Raw genomic sequence first — 20,507 nt, 5'->3', positions numbered from 1 at the left:
GGTTGGGGCGGCCATCGGCACTTTGCACTCAAAATAGATATCAAATTCGTTCTTTATTCCCAACTAAAATGAAATTCAGTTTAGGGGGTGCTTTAGGACGTAACCCAAAACACTTGGCTCCAAAATTGGATTTCAAATTCGTTTTCTACTCTCAAATACCTTTCATTTGAGCCCCATATTGTCATAATGGGTCAAATAATCCATTTGACGTATCTTTAGGAGGAAAAGCGCCACATAGACTTGAACGCAAGTTTTAATGTAATATTCGTAATCTACTCCCTAATACCTTGCATTTGACTCCCATATAGCCATGGTTGGCTTATATGCCCATTTGGAGGTGGGCGACCTAATTTTGTATTTTTAATCTACGCCAAATACTTTTCATTTGAATCCCATATTGACATGAACATCGACTATATATGTTTAAAGGAGTTTTGGGGTTGGGTGAGGGTGGGGACCCAAATTTTAATAACATATTCGTGTTCTGCTCTCCTATACCTTTAATTGTATACCCTTATTGTGCCCATCGGACCACTTTCGGATATGAGTGGCGTTTATGTGGTAAGGGAGAGGGTCCACCTCCACCCGATATCCAAAAATTATATAGCCAATGTTTCCTTTCAGACAAATGTACACAATGAAAATTTTAAGAAAATCGGTTCAGCCAAGTATCATTTTGTCATAATGGATCCAATGACGTTTTTGAGGGATGCCGTGACCCCCTATACTTCGTTCTGATTTTGTAAGCCAAATTCGAAATCTACCCTCGAAAACCTTTAATTTCAGCCCCATGTTGAAATGAACGTCCAATATGTCTGTTTGGGGGAGTTTTGCGTTTTGGGCGGCCCGATGGGTACTTAGACTCAAATTTTAATACCATATTCATATTCTACTCCCCAATACCTTTCATTGGATACCTATATTGTCCCTATCGGTCCACTTTTAATTTTGGGTTGTGTTTTTGGGGTAACGATGGAGGGTCCGGACCTACCGTTATCAATAAATTATAAAGCCTATTCCTACTTCCTGACCATATTCGTAATCTACTCCCGAATACCTTTCATTGGAGTCCCATATTGTCATGATCGTCAAATAAAGCTATTTAAAGATGTTTTGATGCTGGGGCAGCCTCCAGGTACTTGGACACAACTTTTATTATGAAATTCGTATTCTACTCTCGATTACCTTTCATTTGAATCCCATATTGTCCCGATCGGTCCACTTATATTTTTGGGAGTTCTTTGTGGGTAAAGGGGAGGGTCCGCCCCCCTCCCGATATCAAAAAACTATATAGCCTGCGCTTCCTTCCAGACCAACCTACACAATCTGCGAAAATGTCAAGGTAATCGGTTCAGCCGTTTTAGAGTCTATACGCAACAAACAAACATACCGACAAACAAACAAACACAAATTTAATTTTATACATAATATTTTCTCATTATAACACTATTTTGTTGCTTATGGGTGGAATTTCGGATCAAATAGAACATCTTTTTAAGATATTAGAAAAAAATAACAGCTGTTATCAAGCATCTGACATTTAGATTAACTACAAAATCAATACAAAAATAAAAAGAAATTGTTCTCAGCTGTTCGCATAACCTCACCTTATAGAGCGTCTTAACCGTCCGTAACGATTTTCACACTCGACTTCCTGGCGTTAGTACTGTACCCCTCAACGTATTCTGAGATCACCCCGAACACCCCTTTGCAGGACCGCGTTATGATAAAGCCGTCCGATATAGAACTCAGCATCTTCAGACGCCCAGATCTGTTTGTATTCCAACTTTGATCCATGATATTTAAAAAGGTGGTCTTGCGCGAACAGCTGCTAACAGCCGGCCAAGTTTGACCGTATTAAGATGACAGGTTTTTGTTTGCATTCTCTTTGTTGTTATCTTCTATCTCGCATATTCTCTGCTCATGTACGCTCATGTATACAAACACTCACGAAAATTTCTTTGTGTGTGTTGGAAAACGTCGATCAGCTTGATGGCAATATGGCGGATTGCACAATGTGATTTGTGGTTGTTATACAAATGAGACCACCTATAATTGTTTCGCCATGCATAATCTACCAGATGGCAATGCCAGAGTTCCTTCAATCCAAGACTGTGCCACTGGCAACAGTTCCCACGTGGCCTCGTGTAAATCTGTTTTGAGTGGAGATGCAAGTGTTGCCTCTTTGAAGCATCAAAAACAAATTTAAAACATACAACAAAAAAGACGTCTGCCTTATTATTCAGGTAAGTGACTAAAATATTTGTTAAGTTTTTTTTGAAATGTGAAATGTTTTCCTGTGTTCCTGCATTAATAATCGAATTGCAAAGTTCATAGTTATCGGTTTTCTAATAAGATTCGTAATCACTTTGAAAAAAAATCGATAAGCCAAATGTATTATCGATGATAAATTGAAATCGACGGCATTTGCACATTACAGTTCACTAGACCAAACAAAGGACTCTTTTTTTAAGCATCCTGAGGACAAAGGAGACAAAGGACAAACAAAGCGTCTACCGCCGAACTAGACAAACTTAACTCTTTAGTTAGCAAGGAGCAAATTTCTGTTGTCATTCGTTGTATACAACGCGAATCGCCAGCATCATCATTGAGCCTGGCTGCCTGCACTGGCCACAGATATTAAACGTATAAAATGAATAAACGTAACAATGTGAGTTCGATGTTGGTAGTGGTGTTGCGCTGATCAACTAACAAAAAAATGTGTTTTATCTCAATAAGTTCAATAACAAGAACCATAATAAATTTTGCATTGTCGTTGCAGATACGTTTACCTCCCGAGGTCAATCGCCTTTTGTATGTGCGCAACCTACCCTACAAGATTACTTCGGAAGAAATGTATGATATCTTTGGCAAGTATGGAGCGATCAGACAAATAAGAGTGTAAGTGCCCTTGTTTTTCTACTACCATTGGCTTTTCCATGTGTAAAATCCTGTTTTTTATGTTGTCTTTACAGTGGTAATACCCCAGAGACTCGTGGCACCGCCTTTGTTGTCTACGAGGATATATTTGATGCTAAAAATGCTTGCGACCATCTGTCGGGCTTTAATGTCTGCAATCGATATCTCGTGGTGTTGTACTACCAATCGAACAAGGCATTCAAGCGTCTGGATGTAGACAAGAAGCAGGAGGAGCTGAACAACATTAAAACAAAATACAACTTAAAAACACCCGAATCTTAAATGAAGATAGGCCCTAAGCTCTTCTCCTTTTTTTTGGGGTGAGGAGGCCACAGCAAAGTCGTTATTGTGCATTGCCCATGCTAGAGATATCATAATTACCTACCTTACTGCAAACTACGAATTGTACAATAAACTCTTTGAAGTGGCTGCCTGCCTTCTTGCATCAAAACCGCTATTGGATGGTGTTACTCACATAAACTTGGCCGAGAGCCCAACCAACATCTTTTCAATATTTGGGGGGTCAAACAAGTTGTTTATTTCAAAGTTCAAGGAGTTCTTAAAAAATTTGTAATTTTTTTCCTATTCGTACAACATTTTCATCAAAGCTCTTGCTTGGAAGAAAATTCATTTCATTTTAACAAATGTTTTGCCAAAAAAAAAATCATCTAGTAACACTCTTCTCGGCATCATTACCTCTCTTAGCCACTGTTAAACTATCGTTTTCCATGTTTCACATTTTCTATAAGATTTCCGTTTTTGTTTCCATCTATTTTTACATATTTCATCTCATCATACATCATACGACACATTCATTAAGACTGAGGTTTGGGTTTTATTTCAGACTTTGCATTAAACCACCCATTATAATCCATCATTATCATCATCATCATTCTCATCATAAAATAACAAGTGAAAACGTAAAATAATAAAAAAAAAATTGTAAAACTGTAACTTAAAAGACCATGTTTCATTTAACACTTTGCGTTACGTGTATATAGGATAAAAGTTATGCTAATGATGTATTAGCGTTTCTTGAAAAGCATTCCATCCACTCCATCACCATAAGATGACGCGTATACTAATCCTCCTATTTTATTCGACTTGTGCCCAAAGAAATAATGACCCGATGGAGTTCTACATTTGGAAGTTCTGCCATCTCAGTGTATAACACACTGCTACAACAACAACAACTAAGGTTGACAAATCCCTTGGCAGCTGTTTGTACGTACCGGATTGACCCGATGGAGTCCTTCATCGGCAAGGGCTGCCGCCTCAGTGTCAACTACACTGCTACAACCATTAAGGTTGTTGTTGTAGCCACATCTTCATGTGGAGATGGGGATCCTCGTCAAGCTCATGTAAGTGGGCAAGCTGGTTCCGGGCCAAAGCATCGATTACCGCAGGAACAGGGTGGCCATTGGCTATTTTAAGGCACCAATAACTAGCCTTGTCATTTCGAGCATCATTGGCACTCAGTATTTGTGCAAGAGCCGGTGCCGCCCTGCCTCTCATTGAGACTCTCCGCTCGATACCGCTGATTGTCCGCGACTGCCGTTGCAGTTACTCCATATGGAGCATACCACTATCCGTAACCCGTATAGTCGTACTGGATATGTCGCAAGGTGCTGTGTGAACAAGCGTCGTCGTCGGACTATGTGACCCCCCCCCTCCAGGAGACAAACCTGACCAACACCTGCAGCTTGCACAGTTGTCACGGATACAATGTGCTACGGAAGGATCGCTTAAAGAATGGAGGTGAGGGATTACCCTTCGTGATACACCATTCCGTGCAATATAGACCCATCTCGCCTGCGCATGGCGCTAGTGACCCCTACATGGAGTGCATGGGGATAGCACTCAGGTACGGTACTGCCGAGATAGAGCTATACAACGTGTACATACCGCCGGTTGGTAGCTGTGTTCCGATTAATGGCCAAGCTTACAACCCGAAATACGTGGGTTACTATTTGGCCATAATCGTCTGGTTCTAGGGGACTTTAAAGCGCATCACACTTCATGGTATTCTCCCCTAGGTAACTACCAGCGTGACAAAACTTTGGCAGAGAAGATTGAAGGCTCCACGTTTTGGTCGGTAAATGAGGATGCCCCCACTAGGATTACGAGGAGGTGCAGAAGTTCGCCAGACATTTCCATTGCATCCCCTGATCTCCTGAATGACGTATCCTGGCAAGCCGTCATCTCTTAGGGGTCAGACCACCTCCCCATAATTCTCACCTTCGACCGAACACCCGACTTCATAAACTCTGAGCGCCGTACGTTTATCAATAAGAAGAAGGCCGATTGGGCTGGCTTCAGAGAGTATACCAATCGCCGCTTCGGTGAACTGCCACCTCCCTCGGGGTGGCAGGACACTACGGCCGAGAGGAAATTCCGAGACATCAATAACGCAGCAGCCGGTCGAATACCCCAAGTGCGGCGCAGGCAGTGGTACTCGGAGACGAGCGTAATGGGATTCGTGGTATGGACCCCACTAACCCCAAAATCAGACAGCTTAATCTGGAAATAAACAGGGTAGTCAACGAACATAAGCGGAATTTGTGGCTGAAAAACTTGGAGCAATGTAACGTTTGCACCGGTATAGGCAAGCTTTGGCCTACTGTTAAGTCACTCTCGAACCCCGGTAGACGGGATGACAGGACCTCCGTCACTTTTGGCCGCGATTGATCCGAAGAAATGGCCAGGTTTTTCAACCGTCAATCTCTACATTGATGTTGAAGGATCTGGATTTACCTGGAGTTGAATACCTTACTACTGTCCTCCACCTGTCTTTGAAAACTCTTATAGTTCCCGATGTCTGGAAAATGGACAGAGTAATGCCGCTCCTTAAGCCTGGAAAGAACCCGAGTTTGGGGGAGTCGTACATACCGATACGCGTGAGGTGAATACTGAGATAAATGTGATGGTCGATGGAGTAACAGTTCCGATCATCAAGTGTCCCAAAATACTTGGCGTCACATTTGACAGCTCTTACACATTCTCCCCATATGCCACAGCTATTAGCGATAAAGTCAAATGTAGAAACAAGGTCCTCAAGTCACTTGCCGGCAGCACTTGTGGTGGAGACAATCCCATGGCAGCCGGTTGTACGTACCGGATTGACCCGATGAAGTCCTTCATCGGCAAGGGCTGCCGCCTCAGTGTACAACACACTGCTACAACAACAACCACAACAACGAAGAAACCTTGTTGACAACGTACAAAGCAATTGGTCGGTTTGTGCTAAGTTCTGCAGCGCCAGTGTGGTCTCGTCAGCTTTGTGACATGCAGTGGAATAATATTCAGATCTGTCAGAATGCCGCCCTCTGAACTGCGACGGGTTGTCTCCTCCGTTCTCATGTGGACCACCTCCATCAGGAGACAAAGATCCTACCAGTGCGTAGACATAACTATGTACATGCTGTCTAAGCAATACCTTTTGGGCTGTTAACGCACAAACCATCCAAAACATCATCTTGTGGATAGATATCCACCGCCCAGAAGCCTTAAGGTAGATCTACATGATCTAGAGTATGAGGTTGAGCGCTACATGAGAGAACCTCTAGATCAAGCAGGTCTAGAAAACATTCATGCAGGTAGACATGGCAAGACACCTCACAAATGTAGCCAGCATTAGTGAAGGGATACATTTTTCTAATGTTCACGCCGGGATTTAAACCAACACGTTGGGTGTTAAAGCGGACATGCTAACCTCTGCGCCACGATGGTCTCCACTAGAATGTTGTAATCAGTTTGACCTTATCATACCGACAAAATATAGTCTTTGGTGGTCGCCCGCCAACTGTTGCTAATGGCGAGAAAGACTTGCCACGAAAGACCAAAATTACTCTGGCATCCATATGGCGTAGCAAATTGAACTTGTTGGACGATGCTATTAGCCGTTATTTGTCCTGCATGCAACACAGAATCCTATAACTCCAATCACCTATTTACATGACCGGCGAAACGCACTAGTCTAACGAAGGGTCACTGTGGACCGGCCAGATTTCTAAGTCTAGATCTGTTTCCTGCTGCACCCGGCACGAGATAGCTGTGAGCACCACACAGGCTGGAACATTGAGTTCGGATCGGTGTGGTGTTCATTGCTGTCACGAGAAGCTTAGCTGTGAGCTACCGGTCGCATCCACAGATTTCGGATAGTTGAATGCACCATATGGAGCAGCTGCAACGGCTGTCGCGAACAATCAGCGGTATCCAGCGAAGAGTCTCAGCGAGAGACCAGATGGCAAATGCTCTTATACAAATACTGAGTGCTTATGATGCTCGATATGACAAGGCGAGTTATTAGCGCCTTCAAATAACCAATGGCCACCCCGTTTCCGCGGCGAAAGGACCTTTATACCGGAACGAGTTTGGTCACCTACAGGAGCTTGACAAAGATCGCCACCTCCACATGCAAATGTGGCTACAACAACAACAACAAACAAAGCTGCTGTAAAAACAAAGCAATGGAATGGAGGCGGCTGCAACTGTTTTTTCTGAAAAGTTATCTTCTACACAGGATTTGCAGGGTGGATGGTCCTCCAAGACCCCATACTCGTTATTGAGCGTATGCACCGCTCTGCTGTCATATCCTCATAACATGTTATTTAAACCATCCTGACACGCCGCTTGTTGTGCCATCTTTTGCTGCATTCTAACACACATTAGTATGTAGGAGAATATGGTACCCTTCAAAATACCTTCTGGTGCATATTTGTCTAAGCTTTAAAACCATTTTTATTTTCTCGGTTATACATTTTCCGCCAGTTGCGATAGTCCGGAACCTCAAAATACACATATATTATTGTTGGAATTTTTAACCGAATCAAAAGCCGTTGCGTTATTGTACGTTACGATATGTGTAACTAAAGCAATAACACCAGAAAATGTTGACGGCGTCATCATAAACCTACATACGACTCGGTACTTTAAGGGCGAAAACGTTGGTATTTTTTAAAAACGATTGTAAACAAGCTATTGCATTTTATCTACTGCATTCTGATTCTTTATAATTATTTCATTGTTTATTAATAATTTCATGAGTGTTAAATAAACTTTTGAGAATGACATGGGTAAGAAACAATTCAATTCAATTTGGGATAATCAGGACTCATTTAACTTTTCTTTAACATACAGACAAAAAGGTACATCGATACATTGACATCCATATAATTACAAAATAAATCGTGCATAATAATTCAAATTGATTAAATTTAGTAGCTGAATACGTGATGGCAGCAATATTTTCCTTTAGCGCCACATTTCCAAATTCCATTTGCAAATATTTCTAGCCACACACTGCCATACATGTGTGGTCCAATGTGGTTCCCATTCTAATGGAACTGATTAAATTGTAGACATGGGCTTCGAGGTTGTAAATAGATGGGGCACTCCCGACATTCTTCTGGATATGTTGCTTTAAGCGCCTGCTTTAGATTATCAGGCATAGCGTAGTTGCGAGGCTTATATTTATCGAACAAATGATCATTGTGCCAAACAAGTGCAGCATTGCGTCCAAATCTTGAAATGACTCTTAAGATCTCCCGTCTCGCATGAACAGCCTCCTCGTTGCTCTTGAATATGATTTTGTACTCATAATAGCCTGGACGTACTTCGATACCCATCAATCCCTGGAATCCCACCAAAGACTGGAGATTTTCAATGACAGCTTTTGGCTTCATATAGTTTGCTCTTTTCAATAATAAAACGGATCTATTGCGTGATTGGCATACTTTTATCATGGGCAATGCATAAAGCCGTAGCAATCTTTCTAACCTGAAAATAGTTGATGCAAATATCGTTAATGGATGGTCCTCCAATGAAATTTTCTATAAAGACAAACAACGGCATTCACAAAACTAGGCTTATTTGACGAATTCCTTTATTGAACTATGAAATTTTCTCTAAAGACAAAATTTCTATGAAATTTTCTCTAAAGACAAAATTTCTATGAAATTTTCTCTAAAGACAAAATTTCTATGAAATTTTCTCCAAAGACAAAATTTCTATGAAATTTTCTCCAAAGACAAAATTTCTATGAAATTTTCTCTAAAGACAAAATTTCTATGAAATTTTCTCTAAAGACAAAATTTCTATGAAATTTTCTCCAAAGACAAAATTTCTATGAAATTTTCTCTAAAGACAAAATTTCTATGAAATTTTCTCTAAAGACAAAATTTCTATGAAATTTTCTCTAAAGACAAAATTTCTATGAAATTTTCTCTAAAGACAAAATTTCTATGAAATTTTCTCGAAAGACAAAATTTCTATGAAATTTTCTCCAAAGACAAAATATCAATGAAATTTTCTCCAAAGACAAAATTTCTATGAAATTTTCTCCAAAGACAAAATTTCTATGAAATTTTCTCCAAAGACAAAATTTCTATGAAATTTTCTCCAGACAAAATTTCTATGAAATTTTCTCCAAAGACAAAATTTCTATGAAATTTTCTCCAAAGACAAAATTTCTATGAAATTTTCTCCAAAGACAAAATTTCTATGAAATTTTCTCTAAAGACAAAATTTCTATGAAATTTTCTCCAAAGACAAAATTTCTATGAAATTTTCTCCAAAGACAAAATTTCTATGAAATTTTCTCCAAAGACAAAATTTCTATGAAATTTTCTCCAAAGACAAAATTTCTAAGAAATTTTCTCCAAAGACAAAATTTCTATGAAATTTTCTCCAAAGACAAAATTTCTATGAAATTTTCTCCAAAGACAAAATTTCTATGAAATTTTCTCCAAAGACAAAATTTCTATGAAATTTTCTCTAAAGACAAAATTTCTATGAAATTTTCTCTAAAGACAAAATTTCTATGAAATTTTCTCGAAAGACAAAATTTCTATGAAATTTTCTCGAAAGACAAAATTTCTATGAAATTTTCTCGAAAGACAAAATTTCTATGAAATTTTCTCCAAAGACAAAATTTCTATGAAATTTTCTCCAAAGACAAAATTTCTATGAAATTTTCTCCAAAGACAAAATTTCTATGAAATTTTCTCCAAAGACAAAATTTCTATGAAATTTTCTCCAAAGACAAAATTTCTATGAAATTTTCTCCAAAGACAAAATTTCTATGAATTTTTCTCTAAAGACAAAATTTCTATGAAATTTTCTCTAAAGACAAAATTTCTATGAAATTTTCTCCAAAGACAAAATTTCTATGAAATTTTCTCCAAAGACAAAATTTCTATGAAATTTTCTCCAAAGACAAAATTTCTATGAAATTTTCTCCAAAGACAAAATTTCTATGAAATTTTCTCCAAAGACAAAATTTCTATGAAATTTTCTCCAAAGACAAAATTTCTATGAAATTTTCTCCAAAGACAAAATTTCTATGAAATTTTCTCCAAAGACAAAATTTCTATGAAATTTTCTCCAAAGACAAAATTTCTATGAAATTTTCCCCAAAGACAAAATTTCTATGAAATTTTCTCCAAAGACAAAATTTCTATGAAATTTTCTCCAAAGACAAAATTTCATAGAAATTTTCTCTAAAGACAAAATTTCTATGAAATTTTCTCCAAAGACAAAATTTCTATGAAATTTTCTCCAAAGACAAAATTTCTATGAAATTTTCTCCAAAGACAAAATTTCTATGAAATTTTCTCCAAAGACAAAATTTCTATGAAATTTTCTCCAAAGACAAAATTTCTATGAAATTTTCTCCAAAGACAAAATTTCTATGAAATTTTCTCCAAAGACAAAATTTCTATGAAATTTTCTCTAAAGACAAAATTTCTATGAAATTTTCTCTAAAGACAAAATTTCTATGAAATTTTCTCTGGCGACAAAATTTCTATGAAATTTTCTCTAAAGACAAAATTTCTATGAAATTTTCTCTAAAGACAAAATTTCTATGAAATTTTCTCTAAAGACAAAATTTCTATGAAATTTTCTCTGGCGACAAAATTTCTATGAAATTTTCTCTGGCGACAAAATTTCTATGAAATTTTCTCTAAAGACAAAATTTCTATGAAATTTTCTCTGGCGACAAAATTTCTATGAAATTTTCTCTGGCGACAAAATTTCTATGAAATTTTCTCTAAAGACAAAATGTCTATGAAATTTTCTCTAAAGACAAAATTTCTATGAAATTTTCTCTAAAGACAAAATTTCTATGAAATTTTCTCTAAAGACAAAATTTCTATGAAATTTTCTCTAAAGACAAAATTTCTATGAAATTTTCTCTAAAGACAAAATTTCTATGAAATTTTCTCTAAAGACAAAATTTTGATGAAATTTGGCACAGCGAGTTCCGGTACCCTTTTAAACCTTTTTGTTGAATATCGTCCAGATCGGACCATATTTGGATATAGCTGACATATAGACCTATCTCCTGATATAGAGTATTGAGCCCATAAAAGTAGCATTTTTCATCCGATTTGGATGAAATTTGAAACAGTGCGATTTGATAGACCTCTACACTTGTTTGTTGAATATGGTACATGCAAACCGGGAAGACCAAAAGCCCGATGGAAAGATCAAGTGGTGGGAGACACCTCGAAACTTGGTGTCAGAGATTTAAGAATGAGCGCAGAAGATCGAGGTGCTTGGAACGCTATTCTACGTTCGGCTAGTGGAACAAATATTCTGTCATAGCCAATTTAAGTAAAGGTAAGTCATCAAAGTGGCACAAGAGGATACTGTGGAATGCACGTTAACTGCTTCGATACCCGTTGAAAGACCCGAATCGAAGATAAAAAGGCTATTGGGGACTTACAATGGCCCGCGCGATAGCCTCGAAAGATTGGGGCTAGCTAAAACTTCAAGGGGGCTACATTTTTTGAAATGTGATACGTTGTGGCAGGATTTTCTTATGGGAATCAAATATTGGCTATCGGCTTTCAACAGTTTGGGGCATTTTTTCTCCATAAAAGTTCTTTTTGGAAAGATTCGATTTTAATTTTATCCCTTTTTTGTTTTCAGCACTTTTCACCAACACTCACCTGGTCAGGGCATATTGCATTAAAGATGGATCCATGTATTGCAAATAAGCGAAACCTCTAGAAAGACCCGAAAAATTCACTTTGTAACGCAGCACATACACCTCACCCAATTTGGAAGCAATTTCTGCAATGGTCTCAGCTCTGACTTCAGCAGGTATGGAATGTATGAAAATCTACATACAATTTCTTTTTAAATTTTTATAACAAAACAAAACTCAATGACAAATTTGATGTGAGATTGTGGCTTACCTCTCCCTCGCAAGCATTTAATTGCGCTTGTAAACCAGCATCGAGTTGCTTGCGACTTTTCAAGTACTTGGTGCCATTCTGTTGATACGATTCATAGAATTCTGAGGGATGCTCGAAAATCGAACGTTCAATGGAGCAGCTAATTTGCATCGATGATGATGAATGAGTCAAATTGGCCATTATTCTAGGAAAACTTAGCTGGGATGCTCAAAAACAAAAACACTCTGGTGCAACCATATGAGCCAGATTTCTAAGAATCGCTTTGTTTACCCTTTCAAAGAGTGGTTGTAGAGTAGTTCCCAGAATTGCACAACACACTGGCGAACGCCTACTATTTGATTATCTGCACACTCGATTGTTTTTAGCGTTATGTAATGAACGATTTGCGCCATTTTGAATTGTATTCAGCTAAGCGTTTTCTGCTTTTTAAAGTTTAACAGAAAATGTTGCAGAAAAGCCGGCGCGTATGCCAAAAAGAGGGGAAATATTTGAATTCACAGAATTCAAAAAGGATTGCCATAACTCAAGTAATGTGTATGCCAAATGATTCCAAAGTTTTTGCAACGAGATAATGAATGCATTTTTCTGATGCAAAAAGATTCCAAGAAATCTTGTAAAAGATTACGTTAGTGTACGGGTTCGTCCTTTTTTTCGTCATGGGAGATGCCGGAGTGCCTTCTCCGCACGCTTCTGCTCCGTACCGGGATTGAAAAGCACCCCGGACCCTGGTTCTGTTCAGTTTGCCAGAACAGCCTCCATCATCAGTCGGTGAGGTGTAACCGGTGCATGGAGTAGGTACATTTCCAATCTTGCTCTGAATATGTTACGAGGTGCTGTGCGAACCTAGACGGAAGTGGGCCACAAGCGTCGTCGTCCCGGCACGGGATAGCTGTGCACACCACATAGGCTGGAACATTGAGGTCCGATCTGTGTTGTGTTCATTGCTGGCACGAGAAACTTAGCTGCGAGCTACCGGGCGCGTCCACAGGTTGCGAATAGTGGAATGCTCCATACGACACCGGCTCTTGCACAAATACTAAGTGCCTATGATGCTTGAAATGACAAAGCGAGTTATGGTTAGGTTAGGTAAAAGTGCCAGTTCTTTACAGACTCACTTAGACAATTTTAGATCCATTGTGATACCACAGCAGCGACAGACCAAGGCTTCCTGCGGGAATCGAACCCACGACCCCTGCACTGGTAATCCAAGCACGCTGCCAACTCGTCTACCGTTGCGCCTCCATACGGCACCGGCTCTTGCACAACTACTGAGTGCCTATGATGCTTAATATGACAAGGCGAGAAATTGCAGATGCAAATTTTGCCCATGAACATTCCACTATGGAACTGGAGCAAACGTCTCACATATCAATGAGTGCAGTCCGATTCAAGTTTTGAGCTCAATGATAGGGGGCCTCCTTTTTATAGCCGAGTCTGAACGGCGTGCCACAGTGCGACATCTCATTGGAGAGAAGTTTTACATGGCATAGAAGCTCACAAATGTTGCCAGCATTAGGAGGGGAAAACAACCGCTGAAAATTTTTTCTGATCGTCTCGCCAGTAGTCGGACCCGACGTTCGATAGGTCCTTTGGACCGGAACGAGCTTGCTCACCTACTGGAGCTTGACGAGGATCGCCACCTTCACATGAAAATGTGACTGCAACAACAGCAACAACGTCGGCGCCGTCGCCTTCTACGTCCTCATCGTCGGACTATGTGACCCCCCGACTTCCCGTGCGGAAATATGCGCAACAGCAGCATCCCAGCCCGGGAAGTGTATCATTTTTGCAACTAAACTGTAACGGTCTCCGTGGCAAGATCGATGAGATTGTGGATTTTATGAGTCGGAAGTACATATTGGTTGAAGCGATCTAGGAGACAAAGCTGACCAACAGTTGCAGCTTGCACATTTGTCACGGATACAATGTGCTAAGGATCGCTGGCCTTCGTGATACACCATTCCGTGCAGTATAGTCCCATCTTGCCTGCGCCTGGTGCTAGTGGCCCATACATAGAGTCCATGGCCCATACATAGAGCCGTCAAGTCTGGTATTGCGGAAATAGAGATATACAACGTGTACATACCGCCGGTTGGTGACTGTGTCCCAAAGAATGGCAAGGCTTACAAGCCTGACATATGTGGGCTAATATCTGGCCATAATCGTCTACATCTAGGGGACTTTAATGCGCATCACATTTCATGGCATTCTCCCCTAGGTAACGACCAGCGAGGCATACCTTTGGCAGAGCAGATTGAAGGCTCCATGTTTTGCACGGTGAATGAGGATGCCTCAACTTGGATTACGAGGAGGTGCAGCAGCTCGCCAGACATTTCCGTTGCATCCCCTAATCTCTTTAGTGACTTATCCTGGCAAGCCGTTATTTTTATGGGATCAGACCACCTCCGCTTAACTCTCACCATCGGCCGACCATCCGACTTCATAACCTCTGGCCGCCGGACGTTTATCAATCAGAAGAAAGCCGATTGGGCTGGCTTCAGAAAGTACACCAATAGCCACTGACATCCCCCTCGGATGTGGTAGATGCCGAGAAGAAATTCTGAGACATCATTAACGCAGCAGCAGCAGAATCAGCGAGCTGAATCTGGAAATAAGCAGGGTAGGCAACGAAAATAAGCGGATTTTGTGGCGGAAACTCTTGGAGCAATGTAAGCAGGTGGAGCCCCGGTTTAGGCATGCTGTGGTCTACTGTTAAGTCATTCTCGAACTCCGGTAGAACATTGCCGTAACTTTGACTGACCCGAGGAGGTGCGCCAGGTTGTTCAACCGTCAATATATTGTGCATCCCGAGAAAGACAGGGCTAGGAGGGGAGCCATTTCTTGTATCGGTGGTCTCCGAGTCAAAGGACAGCTATCACAATTTACCGTGGACAAGTTACGAATGTCATCCGTGGCACCAAGTCGTTCGGCCCCGTCGGAATCTCTACACTGACGGTGAAGTAACCCCAGTCACTTTTGGCGACATATCTTTTACCAACCCGAGAATGTGCTCCAGGTTGTTCAACTGTCAATTTATTATGCATCCCGAGAATGACAGGACTAGGAGGGGAGCCATTCTTCGTATCCATGGGCTCCCGCGTCGATGGACAGCCATCACAATTTACCGTGGGCGAAGTTACGAATGTCACCGTGGTGCCAAATCATCCAAGACGTTGGGCCCCACCGAATCTCTACTCTGATGCTGAAGAATCTGGATTTACCTAGTGTTGAGTACCTTACTACTGCCATCAACCTGTCTTTGAAGACTCTTATAGTTCCCGATGTTTAGAAAATGGGCAAAGTAATGCCGCTACTGCAGCCATTACTGGAAAGGACCCGAGTTTGGGGGATTCATACAGACCGATCTCCTTTCTCTCACCAGGAGCAAAGACGCTTGAGGCATGATTCCTCCCGAGCCTCATAGGAGAATTTCCATTCGCTGAGCATCAACATGGATTTCGAAGACAGCACATTTGCCGTGGCTTCAATCAGCTCAGACCATGTTATAGGACGCTCCTTCCATGAAATTTTCTCTAAAGACAAAATTTCATAGAAATTTTCTCTAAAGACAAAATTTCTATGAAATTTTCTCTAAAGACAAAATTTCTATGAAATTTTCTCTGAAGACAAAATTTCTATGAAATTTTCTCTAAAGACAAAATTTCTATGAAATTTTCTCGAAAGACAAAATTTCTATGAAATTTTCTCGAAAGACAAAATTTCTATGAAATTTTCTCGAAAGACAAAATTTCTATGAAATTTTCTCGAAAGACAAAATTTCTATGAAATTTTCTCGAAAGACAAAATTTCTATGAAATTTTCTCGAAAGACAAAATTTCTATGAAATTTTCTCGAAAGACAAAATTTCTATGAAATTTTCTCGAAAGACAAAATTTCTATGAAATTTTCTCGAAAGACAAAATTTCTATAAAATTTTCTCTACAGACAAAATTTCTCAGTAAATTAACTGCTTTTGATTTTCTTAAAATTCTGCTTGTTATGTTTCCAAATATCAAGCTTCTTAAAAATGTAGTCTTAAAAAATGCCTATCTGCTTAGCAGGAGTCTTTTTATAAGTTAAAAGTAAATGTAGTTCAAACTCAAAAATATATGTAGGGGAACCCTACAATTCTGTTTGAATTTCCCGGAATTAAAGGCTATTTATTTTGCAGATCTCTGTAAAGTCAATGTAAGAAACATTTTTAAAAGACTTTTCCTTTTTGATCATTCAGCCACTAAAATGTTACGAAATCTGCATACTTCTCAAGTAAAAGATAAGGGGAAACTGTCGTAATTAAATAGTCTGCGCCATTTGTATTTTAGTTTTTAAGCTGAAGATTGAGTTTTTTTTATTAAAAATTATAATATTACTAGCTGAACCGGGGCTGATCTGCTGCGCCTTCTTTTTCTTTATATGGAACAAAAGTTTGCTTGGAATATTTATTTGCAACAATTAAAGATCTTTTAGCGAAATACCATGCTAACTTGGCAAACAGTTTAACAGTATAGTGCCTTTATCTGAATGCCATATGATCTTTATTGGCCTACGAATTTAAGTTTGGATGTAAGGTGTACTCAATTCTTGAAATACTTCATTTCACCCCCAGAATATTGGTCCCGAAAATGGGTATCAATTCTTGCTCTTTCCCTCAATACCTTTCATTTAAGCTCCACATTGACATGGTCGGTAAATATGCCCGATTTGGGGATTGAATTGGTCCCCCAAACACTAAGCCCAGAAATATATCAGCAACGTGCTCTATTCTCAAATATCATTTATTTGAACCCCATATTGCTTTTGCCCTCAAAATTGGATATCAAATTCGTTTTCTAATCTCATTTAAACTCCTTATTGCAGAAGTCAGCAAATATGTCCGGTTTGGGGTATTGGCCCTAAAAACTATGAATATTTAGTTCCACTCTCTTTAAGACCCAAATTGTCTTGGTGAGCAAATACGTCCTATTTGGGGGTTGCTATGGTGGTGGGACGTCCGCTAGACAGTTGGCCCCTAATGTTGATATCAGATACGTGGTCTACTCCCACAAACCTTTAATTTGAGCCCCATATTTCCATAGTCGGCAAAAATTACCGGCTTGGAGGGTGTTTTGGCGAATGGGCGGCCACTTAGTGAGTTGGCCTTGAAAATATATATCGGATTCGTGTTCCACTTTAAAAACCCTCTTATTTGAGCCTCACATTGCAATAGTCAGAAAATACTTACTATTTGGGTTGTGATGTGGGGTTGGCGTGGCCCCATAGACACTTTTCCCGAATATTGATATCAAATTCGTGCTTTACTCCCAAAGACCTTTCATTTGAGCCCCATATTGCTATGGTCGTAAATTTGTCCCCTTTGGGGGATGTTTTTGGTGAGAGGCAGCCCCTCAAACACTTGGTCCCATATTTGGATATCAGATTCGTATTCTACATTCAAATCCCTTTTATTTAAGCCCCATATTCCCATGGTCAGTAAATAAGTCCTGTTTGGGGGGTGTTTTGGGGAAGGGGTAGACCCCCAGAAACGTGTTCCCACATTTGGATATCAGATTCGTATTCTACTCGCAAATACCTTTCATTTGAGTCTCATATTGCCATGGTCGGTAAATATGTCCGATTTAGGGGTTGTCCCCCTAGCACTTGTTTCGACAATTGGATATCAGATACGTTTTCTTATCCTAAATACCTTTCGTTTGAGTCCCATATTGTCGTGATTGGTCTAAATATATGTTTGGTAGGTTTTATAGTGGGGCGGCCCCCCTAGGTACCCCATCCGAAATTTGGATACCAAATTTTTATTTTTAGGGCACACAAAATTTCGCTTAAATAGCACCACCCATCCCCGAGATCTGGCGTTTCTGAAAATTAGGGTAAGGGGGAGGGTCCGTCCTCCCTTAAGATATAAAAAAATGTAGTACCCTATTTTCACCACGGGGTCATTATGCACCATCTGTGAAAATTTCAAGAAAATCGGTTCTGCCGTTTCTGAGTCTATAAGGAACACACAAACAAACAAATTTACAAACAAACACAAATTGATTTTTATATATAAGATTTATTTTTAGCTAACCCAAAATCCAAAATTTGCCTCCCTAAAATAATCCTAGGCCTCAAGTTCATTGAAAATTTAGGTAGCATTTTTTTCTTCCTTTTTTTGTCTCCTTGCAATCTCTGTTGTTAGTGAAACGTCAAGGAATGTGAAAATGTTGGTGACGAAACCTGAGGTTAGATGGAAAGTTTATATGAATGTTTCCCATAAACATTCCATTAAGAAAGATTACCATTCTAATATGTTCGTTTTCTAAGTACCCACTAAACTAAGGCAGATCGCCATAGTGACTTTTGTAGAAGCCCAAGACACGCATAGTCCGACGACGAGGACGCCGAAGGCGACGACGACGACGCTTGTGACCCACTGCTGACTATGTTCGCACAGCACCTTGCGACATAGCCAGTATGACTATACTCCCATAGTGAAGTGAGGCCAGAGCAAGATCGGAAATGTACCCACTCCATGCATCGGTTACACCTCACCGACACCGACTGATGATGAAGGCGATTCTAGCAAACCGAACAGAACCAGGGTCCGGGGTTCTTTTCAATCCCGGCACGGACCAGAAGCGTGCGGAGAAGGCACTCCGGGATGTGCCTCTCCCATGACGAAAAAAGACGAACACGTACACTGAGGTGGCAGCCCTTGCCGATGAGGATTCCATCGGGTCAATCCGGTGCGTAGAACCGGCTGCCATGGGATTGGCAAGGAATGGTGTATCACGAAGGCTAATCCCCCATTGTACGAAATGTTTGCCTAATCGAATGAAAATTGCGTCCTCTATAGGCGCAATGTATCTTAAAGGATGCATTCAATGTCGGATTGCTTGTTATACCCTCCACCATAGAATGGGGAGTATACTAATTTCGTCATTCTGTTTGTAACTACTCGAAATATTCGTGTGAGACCCCATAAAGTATATATATTCTGGATCGTCGCGACATTTTATGTCAATCTAGCCATTTCCGTCCGTCCGTCTGTCTGTCGAAAGCACGCTAACTTCCGAAGGAGTAAAGCTAGCCGCTTGAAATTTAGTACAAATATTTCTTATTAGTGTAGGTCGGTTGGTATTGTAAATGGGCCACATCGGTCCATGTTTTGATATAGCTGCCATATAAACCGCTCTTGGGTCTTGACTTCTTGAGCTTCTAGAGTGCGCAATTCTTATCGTATTGAAATTAAATTTTGCACGACGTGTTTTGTTATGATATCCAACAACTGTGCCAAGTATGGTTCAAATCGGTCAATAACCTGATATTGCTGCCATATAAACCGATCTTGGGTCTTGATTTCTTAAGCCTCTAGAGTGCGCAATTCTTATCCAATCGGAATGAAATTTTACACTACGTGTTTTGTTATGATATCTAACAACTGTGCCAAGTGTGGTTCAAATCGGTCCATAACCTGATATAACTGCCATATAAACCGATCCTGGGTCATTCCAATTCTTATCCGATTGAAATGAAATTTAGCTCGACGTGTTTTGTTATGATATCCAACAACTGGACCAAGTAAATCGGTCCATGACCTGATATAGCTGCCATATAAACCGATCTTGGGTCTTGACTTCTTGAACCTCTAGAGGGCGCAATTCTTAGCCGATTTGAGTGAAATTTTGCACGAAGTATTTTGTTATGATATCCAACAACTGTGCCAAGTATGGTTCAAATCGGCCATAACCTGATATAGCTGTTATAAAAACAGATCTGAGGACTTCTTGAACCTCTAGAGGGCGCAATTCTTAGCCGATTTGAGTGAAATTTTGCACGAAGTATTTTGTTATGATATCCAACAACATAGCCCGATACAGCTCCCATATAAATCCGTCTCTCTATTTTACTTCTTGAGCCCACAAAGGGCAGAATTCTTATTCGAATTGGCTGACATTTTACACAGGTCTCCAACATATAATTTAATTGTGATCCAAACCGGACCATATCTTGATATCGCTCTAATAGCAGAGCAAATCTTTTCTTATATCCTTTTTTGCCTAAGAAGAGATGCCGGGAAAAGAACTCGACAAATGCGATCCATGGTGCAGGGTATATAAGATTCGGACCGGCTGAACTTAGCACGCTTTTACTTGTTTTTGTTTAATTTTGAAAAAAATGAGCTTTTGCCAAAGTATCCACCGGAAAAACATCAATCGGTATTTACTCAAAAAATTAAATATCGATAGTGACATCTATATTTTCCCAGCTCTAGAAAGTGTGCGTATGAATATGCGAGAAAGAAGATAGCAACAACAAAAATCTGGCATCTTAATACCGTCATTTTCATTTTCTTTTTAGAGCGCACAACAAGCCGATTACTGGCTTAGGTGTATATCCATAGTG

General features: G+C 39.9%; 2 protein-coding genes across 2 annotated transcripts; one reads left to right on the top strand and one right to left on the bottom strand.

Moving 5' to 3' along the window:
* The first annotated feature begins 2,400 nt into the window (after positions 1–2,400).
* LOC106089837 (splicing factor 3B subunit 6) lies at positions 2,401–3,876 on the top strand. Its single transcript, XM_013255830.2, has 3 exons — positions 2,401–2,671; positions 2,783–2,901; positions 2,976–3,876. The coding sequence occupies exons 1-3, from the start codon at positions 2,654–2,656 to the stop codon at positions 3,199–3,201; spliced, it is 363 nt and encodes a 120-aa protein (XP_013111284.1). The 5' UTR covers positions 2,401–2,653; the 3' UTR covers positions 3,202–3,876.
* A 4,048-nt stretch (positions 3,877–7,924) lies between these two features.
* Positions 7,925–12,474, bottom strand: LOC106089839 (uncharacterized). The gene is made up of 3 exons (XM_013255833.2): positions 12,123–12,474; positions 11,874–12,046; positions 7,925–8,697 (listed from the first exon to the last, which is right to left on the bottom strand). The coding sequence occupies exons 1-3, from the start codon at positions 12,300–12,302 to the stop codon at positions 8,256–8,258; spliced, it is 795 nt and encodes a 264-aa protein (XP_013111287.2). The 5' UTR covers positions 12,303–12,474; the 3' UTR covers positions 7,925–8,255.
* Between the last annotated feature and the right edge of the window lie 8,033 nt (positions 12,475–20,507).

This window comes from Stomoxys calcitrans, chromosome 1, assembly GCF_963082655.1.
Source record: "Stomoxys calcitrans chromosome 1, idStoCalc2.1, whole genome shotgun sequence".
Lineage (NCBI taxonomy): Eukaryota > Metazoa > Arthropoda > Insecta > Diptera > Muscidae > Stomoxys > Stomoxys calcitrans.
The sequence above is the reverse complement of the archived record's forward strand: the minus strand, read 5'-3'. Positions and strand labels throughout refer to the sequence as shown.

Bases quoted from the DNA above. Each gene is read 5' to 3' on its own strand.
- LOC106089839 (XM_013255833.2), bottom strand. From the start codon at position 12,302: ATGGCCAATTTGACTCATTCATCATCATCGATGCAAATTAGCTGCTCC. The intron at 12,047-12,122 runs GTAAGCCACAAT...AATTGTATGTAG, and splicing joins TAAATGCTTGCGAGGGAGAG to ATTTTCATACATTCCATACC. The intron at 8,698-11,873 runs GTGAGTGTTGGT...AACTATTTTCAG, and splicing joins ATGCAATATGCCCTGACCAG to GTTAGAAAGATTGCTACGGC.
- LOC106089837 (XM_013255830.2), top strand. The intron at 2,902-2,975 runs GTAAGTGCCCTT...TTGTCTTTACAG, and splicing joins GCGATCAGACAAATAAGAGT to TGGTAATACCCCAGAGACTC.